Source organism: Lolium perenne, chromosome 4, assembly GCF_019359855.2.
Source record: "Lolium perenne isolate Kyuss_39 chromosome 4, Kyuss_2.0, whole genome shotgun sequence".
Classification (NCBI taxonomy): domain Eukaryota; kingdom Viridiplantae; phylum Streptophyta; class Magnoliopsida; order Poales; family Poaceae; genus Lolium; species Lolium perenne.
In genome coordinates, this window is record NC_067247.2 from 142,385,731 (window position 1) to 142,396,115 (window position 10,385).

Below are 10,385 nucleotides of genomic sequence, written 5' to 3' on the forward strand. Positions count from 1 at the left end.
ACGGAGAGCATGCAAAATCATAAACAACACATAGATGATAGATTGATAATCAACATAACATAGCATTCCATATTCATCGGATCCTAACAAATGCAAAATGTAGCATTACAAATAGATGATCTTGATCATGTTAGGCAGCTCACAAGATCCGACAATGATAGCACAATGAGGAGAAGACGACCATCTAGCTACTGCTATGGACCCATAGTCCAGGGGTGAACTACTCACACATCACTCCGGAGGCGACCATGGCGGTGAAGAGTCCTCCGGGAGATGATTCCCCTCTCCGGCAGGGTGCCGGAGGCGATCTCCTGAATCCCCCGAGATGGGATTGGCGGCGGCGGTGTCTCTGGAAGATTTTCCGTATCGTGGCTCTTGGTACTGGAGTTATTATCGACGAAGGCTTCTTATAGGCGGAAGAGTAGGTTTAGGGACGACGCGAGGGGCCCACACAACAGGGCTGCGCGGCCAGGGGGTGGGCCGCGCCGCCCTGGCGTGTCACCGCCTCATCGCCCCAATTCGTTTCCCTTTCGGACTTCTGGAAGCTTGGTGAAAAAATAAGATTCTGGGCGTTGATTTCGTCCAATTCCGAGAATATTTCCTTACTAGGATTTCTGAAACCAAAAATAGCAGAAAACAGCAACTGGCTCTTCGGCATCTTGTTAATAGGTTAGTGCCGGAAAATGCATAAATATGACATAAAGTATGTATAAAACATGTAGGTATTGTCATAAAACAAGCATGGAACATAATAAATTATCGATACGTTGGAGACGTATCATTGTCTTCTCCTCGTATGCTATCATGTTTAGATCTTGTGAGCTGCCTATCATGATCAAGATCATCTATTTGTAATGCTACATGTTGTGTTTGTTGGGATCCGATGAATATGGAATATTATGTCAAGTTGATTATTGATCTATCATATATGTGTTGTTTATGATCTTGCATGCTCTCCGTTGCTAGTAGAGGCTCTGGCCAAGTTGATACTTGTGACTCCAAGAGGGAGTATTTATGCTCGATAGTGGGTTCATGCCTCCATTGAATGCAGGGATGTGAGAGAAAGTTCTAAGGTTGTGGATGTGTTGTTGCCACTAGGGATAAAACATCAATGCTTTGTCTAAGGATATTTGTATTGATTACATTACATACAGTACTTAATGCAATTGTCTGTTGTTTGCAACTTAATCTTTGGAAGGGTGCGGATGCTAACCCGAAGGTGGACTTTTTAGGCATAGATGCATGCTGGATAGCGGTCTATGTACTTTGTCGTAATGCCCTAAGTAAATCTCATATTAGTCATCATGATATGTATGTGCATTGTTATGCCCTCTCTATTTGTCAATTGCCCAATTGTAATTTGTTCACCCAACATACTATTTATCTTATTTGAGAGACACCACTAGTGAACTGTGGATCCCGGTCCATTCTTTTACATCTAAAATACAATCTACTGCAATCTCTGTTCTCTGTTGTTCTTCGCAAACAAACATCATTCTCCACACCATACATTTAATCCTTTGTTTACAGCAAGCCGGTGAGATTGACAACCTCACTGTTAAGTTGGGGCAAAGTATTGTGATTGTGTTGTGCAGGTTCCACGTTGGCGCCGGAATCCCTGGTGTTGCGCCGCACTACACTCCTTCACCAACAACCTTCATGTGGTCTTCATCTCCTACTGGTTCGATAACCTTGGTTTCTTACTGAGGGAAACTTGCTGCTGTACGCATCACACCTTCCTCTTGGGGTTCCCAACGGACGTGTGCTTCACGCGTCATCAATGCCTTGTTTACCACAGAAGCTACATAAAGATGTTAGCTAAAATCAACCAAGTTTGATTACCTACGCAGCCTGGTTTAGAGCTCGGGTAAGAAAGGAGGGTTCTCACATGAAATAATAACCATGCACTCAGTTGGAAATAGTCTATAAACTGACCACCTTGGGGTGTACCATCCAGGAACTACCTCGTTCTTGATAGTTCTCTACAGCACATTCGAAGAAGATAAAACTAGCTAAATCTGTTTGGAGATGTACATGTATTTAAACATTTTTTTCCTTCTGTTTGAGTTTTTCTTGGCAACTCGAATTGAACTGAATTGAATGGAACTGAAATCGGTACGTTGACGCTGACACACGGTAGATAGTTCATCGGTAGACACTGACACTGACACTAGGTAGATAGTTCATCGGTAGACACTGACACTGACACTAGGTAGATAGTTCATCGGTACACTAACACTAACATTGGTAGATAGTTCATCGGATAGTTGAAATCTAGGGTTTATATATCTCATAAGTCATCATCGAAATCGGAGTTGTCGCCATCCTCCGCGGCCTTCTTGGCGGCTTCCTCCGCGGCATCCTCGGCCTCCATCTCCGCGACCAACTTGTCGTACCAATCGCGGTCCTCCGCGGCCTTCTTGGCGGCTTCCTCCGCGGCTTCCTCCGCCTCCATCTCCGCGACCATCTTATCGATCCAACCGGGATCGTCATCGTCAGAGCTATCGTCAACTACGATAGTGGGAGGTGGCGCCGAGGATGAAGGCGGACGAGAGGAGGCCGCCGCAGCTCGCTGCGCCGCCATTTGCGCGTAGAACTCGAGCTCCTCTGCCAGGTGCAGCGGATGCGCCACACGGAAGGCTGCCATTTCCGCCTCATCGCGGTTCCGGATGGACATCCGCATGTATTCCCGGCGGACGGCGCGCTCCTCGGCGCGGGTAAAGACGCTGAACGGCGGCGCCACGAACTCGGCCGCCGCGAGGTTGTCGACGCCGAAGAAGTTCTGCGGCCCGGCGGCGCCGTCGTAGCGCCACACCATGACGTCGTACGCGCGGGCGGTGAGTTCGGCCGAGTCGAACATCCCCAGCCAAAATCGCTCGCCGCCGCGCGTGGTCTCGGTGCCCCACCGGCCGGAGAGGCGGTGCCACACGCCGTGGTAGCCGGTGGACGAGCGCGGCAGGGCGTGGCGCGGTGGCATCTCCACCGCAGGTGGAGGCTGGGCGCAGGCGGAGGCGGGGCGGCAGGGGTCGGCGGCGAGGCGGGGCGGCGCGGCTCGGGGAGGTGCGGAGGCGCGGGCGGCAGGTGCGGCTCGGGAGGTCGCGAATCGGGGCGTGGATCCGGGGGCGGGGGTGCTCGCGGCGGCGGCAAGGGTCGAGGGGAGGCGGGCGATGGCCAGAATCGCGGCAGAGGCGGGAAATTTCCCGCGCGACGAGGAAGAGATATTTTTGGAACCGTTTGGGTTCCTATCTTTGGAATAAGTAACTTCCTATTTTGGCTATATTTGCTGTGATATTTTTGGAATAAGTAACTTCCTATCTTTGCTATATCAACGACCGAAGCGTAGCACAGTGGCTCGGTCGAGTGTTCGTGCTCGGTCGAGGGTTCGACTCCTCGCAATAGCAGTTTTTGCCTATTAATTTGCGCGAGCGCAGTGCATCCACCGCATGGGCCGTCAGACTAGCTATTCATTCACCGCTTGGGCCGCCGTGATAACAGTGGGGCTGACCCATTAAAATAGATATATCATAAAGAGCCCAATAGAGGACAGCCCAACAGAGGAGGATATCACCAGCAGCCCAACACAAGGGTGGGCAGCACAGGAAAAAAATTAGCGAGATGCATAGGTCCCACATGTGTGAGGAAAAGTGATGACATGGTAGCCAAGTCACAGCTTCAATTACGCAGAAAGCCGAACGACGATCTTGTTTCGTCGCAATAGGCTGCACTATAACGTCGTAATCCATCCCGATTAGATTGTGACGTTATCGTTTACGCGGCTAACGGCCCCAGAACGTCACTATTTTCAAGGGTTTTCCCCCCTCCAGCGGCCAACAACGGTGTGGCTCAAAAACGTCACGAAATTATGACGTTTTCCTATAGCGTCACTATTAAAACATCATAGTTGGACAGTTTTCTTGTAGTGTGCTGTAACATGCTTCATTTGAAAAATGGTGTACAAAGATGCATACTATTGAGGAAGAGTAAGTTCACCTAAAATATGTATCCTCTATCCTCCCATAAGCGCGTAATAGAATCAATTCAACATCAAAAGCACATATGCTAAAGAAGCCATTTCAACACTTATTAAACCTTTCCAAAAGGAAGAGTCACCACCACTTGTAGGTTTTTTGCAAATTTCTCTTTGACTTGTACGCAGCTAAGGCCCATCCCATAAGCGCGCTTGCCTCCTTCGTTCCTCTTTGCCTAACTAAAATAAAAGTTTGATATGGTATCAGGCCTAAGGTCTCGAGTTCAAGTCCTGATTTTCGCTATTTATCCTAAAATTGTCGATGCCCTCTCTCTGTCCATGTATTTGCCTCTTTATTCATATGTGTATTTGTTGTTGTTCTTCATCTTCTTTTATTCTTCTCCCGTTACAAGGAGAGTAGGGCTGTGAAGTGTATAAGTTGATTGTACTAGCCATTTTCATCGGTTCGGATTTTTAGTTATGTTAGTTAGTGCATGAATCTTGACACGGTATCTTAGGTTCGAGTCCTAGTTTCATACGTGTGTTTGCTCTTCTTCTATTCATGTGTTGACTTTCTTTTCTTTCGTCACAACTGAGAGGGAGTGCTGTGAAGTGTATAGATAGATTTAGTAGCCCTTTCTATGAATTCGGACTTTCAGTTATATTGGCTAATGAAACTTGATGGGACACCCTCGCCCATATAATAGTCATGTGCTTTGCATCCTCCCACAATTGATATGAGACTAAAAATTTGTTTTATGCTTGTCTTTCTGCATACACCATGTGTTTGTTGTATTCTCCCGTTTTGTTGCTGCTTCTTCAAAAAAAAAAATCCCATTTCGTCAAATTTTCATGGAGGCCGACCTGGTTCCGTACTTGTGGATAGCAAAGTTCCCAATCTTGAGACGCCTGATGGCTGACGTGGTCGTGCTAGATAGCCAGTGCTACAAACATTTGGATGGCCACCGTTGGCTATCTACAACTTGGCACTTTTTGTCCGGCCCCAGTGGCTACGTGTACTCATCTACTCCTACTCGGCACCACAGAAAAGCACCATTCTTCCCCGCCCAAATCAAGGAGCCGGCACACAACGCTCCGGCTCACCGCGACTTCGCCGGAGAAGGTGAGGTTTTCCTCAACCACACGGCGCAGATACCATCTTCTTGGAGCCTTCTCCCCCCCTTCCGTCCTCACAATTTATCTATCTACCTACAGCTGCCGCCGACGCCTCAGTCCCAACCCCCATCCCCGCCTCTCACGCGCGTCGCCGCCTCCATCGGTTTCCCCTTCTTCCTCGCCCCGCTGGACATCTCTACTCCGACTTAGTCTTTGGCTGTCGGGTCTCCTTCCAATTTGAGGTATGAGCTAGGTTATTTGTTTTCATCCTGTGCAGGGAGCAACTCTCTTTATTAAAATCAGTCAATCCCACTCCTAGAGAGGGGGAGAAGGGATCTTCACAATTTCTGGGTGCACCCGGCACACCATATAGATCCGGACTCTGGTTTCCAGTTCAATTTTAGGAAGTAGGGCTGTTAGTGGCGTTGCATAGGTACGGACTGAAATAGTATACTGAATTACTGATGCAGCTTGCTGTCTTTTTCCAGATACCGTCGCTTATAGCGGTTCTTTCAGCATGGAGCTCTGCACAGCTTCTCTATCAACTTCGGCACATCGCTCTCATATATCCACGTTTAACCGTCCACTGCCATACCATCAATATGCCAGTTCAAGATCATGGGTTTCGAAAAGGAGAAGGCAATCCTCACTCTATGTCATGAATGCCGCATCAACCCGTGTCCTACCCTCTTCTCGGGGCATAGGCAAACCTGCGCAAACTAATGGCGCAGCTGTGAGCAACCAAAAGAACAGTGCACTAGAGCAGCTTGATATCGAGCGCGGTGTCTGTATCCCTTTCCGAAAGTACTCTCCAGAAATGGTATGGAGCACTACGAGCATTTCTGTTTGCAAGATTTGGTTTTCTGAAGTTTTGCTGTAATTATTTCCCATTCCATAATTGCTAGGTCAGGAATAAAGTGTTGGGGTCAAGTGGCTCTGTGCTGTCCCTCGCTAGTCGAGGAGTGGAGATTATCTGGAAGTTAGGCTTTTACTGGTCATCTCTGGTGTACGACTACTTGGTTGGACGGGATGAAGAAATCGTGCCATTCCGTGCCCGCCAGCTCCGCAATCTCTTATGTGATCTCGGGCCGTCGTTCATAAAAGCAGGCCAGGTTATGTTCTTTTCATTTTCAGATAAATCTTATAGAAAATTAAAGCTTTACTTGCTGCTCTGTGTTACTGTCTCAACATTTATGTATTTAATTATTTATTCAGGTTCTAGCTAACAGGCCTGATATTATTCGTGAGGATTATATGAGCGAACTGTGTATTCTGCAAGATGATGTTCCCCCATTCGCTAACCAGGTATATGGTTACAACCAAATTTTCTTGCAAATTGTTCTGGGCAAATATTATGGTAGGGCTGATCAAACCAGGATGGTCAACTGAGCTTTCCTTATTGCTGCATACCTGGTAGGTGGCTTTTTCCATAATCGAGGAGGAACTTGGACAACCTCTAGAACAATTGTTCAGCAAAATTTCATCAGAGACAATAGCAGCTGCAAGTCTGGGCCAAGTTTACCGTGCCACGCTTAGAGAAACCGGCGAGGATGTTGCTATCAAGGTTTGTTTTCGTTTCATTTTATTTTCTTACTTGAAGTACTCTGAAGTTTGTGCCTTCATGCATGCATTTCCCAAATGTTCTTTAACAAGGATGGCTATAGACATACTTTCTCTATCCCCCTCTCCCCCTGATGAAATCCATGTCTTTTATTGCTTGCATTGTTCATGAGCCAAATGCTTATGTATGCTCTCTTAGAATGTCCAGATGCTGACACTACCAAGATCGCCTTGTACTCTTTGCTGAATTCCTAAATCTAAATGTTCCTTTTAACTTCGAAAGGGAATAAGCTTATTTTATGTTTATCTCTTTAATTTGTCCCATTCAAAATTACAGGTTCAGAGGCCAGGGATTGAGCCAATAATATACCGAGATTTGTTCCTTTTCCGCACTCTGGCTTCATTTTTGAATGGGATTAGCCTTCAAAAACTAGGCTGCAATGCAGAGCTTATTGTTGATGAATTCGGTGAAAAACTTTTGGAAGAACTTGATTACACTCTTGTAAGTATTTCCTTGTTCCTTGTTCTGTTTTCATGTCGATATCTAGCCTCCCTAACTTGCTTGGGAAAAAGGCTTTGATGTTGTTGTTTTTCTTGTCGATATCAAGTTACCAGAATAAGCTATTATGCATCTCAACCTTCTGTTTCTTTGCACGGAGGTATTGCTATCTTTTATGTGTCATGAAGATACTATAGGTGGTTTCAGCAACGTTTTTTATGTTTAATTGTTTATTTTGGTGATGAATGTATGGATTGGAGTTGACGTCCTTCCATTTCTATGCAATCAGGAAGCTAGAAACATTGAGGACTTCATAGTAAATTTTAAGAATGATCCAACTGTGAAGATCCCTTTAGTATATACGAAGTTTTCAGGTTCTCGTGTTTTGGTGATGGAATGGATAGATGGAATCCGATGTACCGATCCACAGGTTTGCAGAATTTATCATATCATTTGTTACCTATTTCTAATGTGAGTTAGTTCATTTAAAATTTATAGCATCATTAAGTTCACAATTTTATTCTCTCAGGCTATAAAAGCAGCTGGGATTGATGTGGAAGGCTTTCTCACAGTTGGAGTGAGTGCAGCATTGCGTCAGTTACTCGAGTTTGGCCTTTTCCATGGCGATCCGCATCCTGGAAATGTTTTTGCGATGCGAGATGGCCGTATTGCTTATGTGGACTTTGGCAATGTGGCAGTCCTTAGCCAGGTCTGGAATCTTTTTTGTTTGGCAGCAGCAGAGTTCACCTTTCCAGTTGCACTCGATTGGATTTTTGTTGTTGCTTGTCTGTCAATATATGATTAATAATATATCATGCACGGTGTACTACCAATGATTGTTTAGTAGGAAAAACTGATCACTTGGGTGGTCAAAATGTTGGTCAGCTACTTATAGTTCTACAATCTGTTAAGTGTTAACACTCCACAAAATAAGTATTATCAACACACAAGAAATGTACCGCTTGTTGTGAATGTATTCTTGTAGTGTATTGCATTGGCAGATAAGAAATTGCTTACATGTTTTATTGTCATTGTTTGTCATATATGCAGCAAAACAAAGAAATCCTGATTGATGCTGTAGTTCATGCTGTAAATGAAGACTATGCGGAAATGGCAAATGACTTCACAAGGCTTGGTTTTCTTGCTAGTGGAACAGATGTATCCCCAATTATCCCAGCTCTTGAAGCTATTTGGCAAAACTCAGCTGGAAAAGGCTTGGCGGACTTCAATTTCAGGAGTGTGACTGGTAATCCCTATGTTTGCTTCTACCTGCTCTACATCTTCCCGATATGTTTTTAGATGACATGTTTGTTGGAGTGGAAGTTCTTGTTTATTAATTCATGATACTTTTCTAAGGAATCCCTTGTGGGTGCTCGCATATGTTGAAGAATATTCTTTATTGGTTTGCTTCCACCAATGATGAATTCTTAGTGTAACACTGCTCCATGTATTCAGATATCATCATTTCCTAATGACTAATGGAATTCAAAATTACAGGAAAGTTTAATCAGCTCGTGTACAATTACCCCATCCGTATCCCAGAAAGGTTTTCTTTGGTCATTCGGTCTTTGTTAACTCAAGAAGGAATTTGTTTTACTCTTGAACCTGATTTTAAGTTCCTTGAGGTATGGCATGTGCTACCCTTTTCAGTTCTCATGAAAACATTAGTGTATGTTTGTTTGCTTACTTATGTCCTTCACTTGTTTCTTCATATTTAGGTTGCATATCCATATATAGCAAATCGTCTTTTGACAGATCCAAATCCTGCTCTCCGTGAACGGCTGATACAGGTATGTTGTAATTTCTAAAAGCCCTTCTAACATAACTCCAGTTGGTAGTGTTTGCCATATACTACATCAGTCTGAGCCAAATGTGAAATGAAGCATCAGTATAACAGCAAGCTTTTTCTTTCTCCAATACCTGGGCAATAGAAGAAGAAAGCCAGACTTTGGCCAATATACAAACTCAAGGCTTCACAGCAAACAGAAAAATAAAACACAAAAGCCAGAACAAATAAAAACTTATACAGTTTGGGTTAGTGAATTGACCTTATAATTTGGAAGCCTGTTTCTATCAAAAATGAGAAAGCAGAAAAAAATATCTTTGGTAGTTAACTAGTTATGTCTATTAGTTAACAGTGAACAGTTCATAATTTGGAGGCCTGATGTACTGTGCATGCAATTTTGCTACCTTTACTTTACTGTTGCTGTTTATAACATTTTTGAAATATTATCACCATTTACCTACCTTTTTTCTATACAGGTGTTATTCAAAGATGGGTTGTTCCAGTGGAAACGACTTGAAAACCTGATAGTTCTTGCCAAGGAAAATGTGAACAAAATGAGCACCAATCCTGCACTGATTAGCAATAGTCTGTGAGTACTGTACACACCAGTTGTGTCATATTGTACTGTTGTACCTATCAAGTTGTTCCTGTAAGTGTTCTGATTTTCCGTACTGCAGGCAAACTGTGTCAAGTCAAAAAATGGAGAAAAAATTGGATCTCACTGACACAATAAAAGATGGAGCACGGCTGTTCCTTATTGATTCTGCGATCAGGAGACAACTTATAATGGCTTTCACCGAGGACTCCAAGTTGCATGTAGAGGAGGTACTACTCTATATGGATTGGTCAATGTTGACGGAAAGGAATACCCATACAGTTACAAACTATACAAATAGATTTCTTGATGAATTACCACAACTCATTTCTCTCTTTGGCAGCTTGCTGATGTATACAGACTGGTGGAAGATCAGATAGATATACCTTCAGTTGCTCTGGAGGTTCTCCAAGGTACATCTATGAAACTCCATTTTTCTTGCTCTTGCCATTCATGGAAACATTTCTCTGTGCTTAGCTCTCCACATGTCTATCGTACTCCCTGTGCAGATTTACCATCCGTGGCACGCGATTTTATGCTTTCATGGAGTGACTCTGTTCTGTCTGATCGCCAAAACTGACCCACCCAAACAGCTCGAACAGCAAGCAGCAACCTGCTAGTTAGGAACATCCATCAACTTACGACGAGTTAATCTGCATAGAGATATAGATAGATAGACAAGATTCTTCTTCTCCTATTCTTTTGTGATGCACTACTGTATAGCAAGATCACAGATCTGCACATGCCACTTGTATAGAGGAACAGGGACTTGTATATAATTTGAGCTTGTAATATTCTGGAAAAAAGACAGTAGGTGTACACATGAGGTACAGAGATATATCAATGTGTTTGCTCATTTTGA

The 10,385-nt window shown here is 44.2% G+C and overlaps 1 protein-coding gene across 1 annotated transcript; it reads left to right on the forward strand.

Annotated features, from left to right (window-relative positions):
- The first annotated feature begins 4,933 nt into the window (after positions 1–4,933).
- LOC127294081 (protein ACTIVITY OF BC1 COMPLEX KINASE 1, chloroplastic) lies at positions 4,934–10,385 on the forward strand. Its single transcript, XM_051323826.2, has 16 exons — positions 4,934–5,090; positions 5,183–5,325; positions 5,572–5,903; positions 5,989–6,195; positions 6,299–6,388; positions 6,501–6,647; positions 6,981–7,145; positions 7,432–7,572; positions 7,672–7,851; positions 8,193–8,388; positions 8,640–8,767; positions 8,861–8,932; positions 9,405–9,517; positions 9,606–9,753; positions 9,867–9,936; positions 10,033–10,385. Exons 3-16 carry the CDS (start codon positions 5,601–5,603, stop codon positions 10,101–10,103), a joined length of 2,031 nt encoding a protein of 676 aa, XP_051179786.1. The 5' UTR covers positions 4,934–5,090; positions 5,183–5,325; positions 5,572–5,600; the 3' UTR covers positions 10,104–10,385.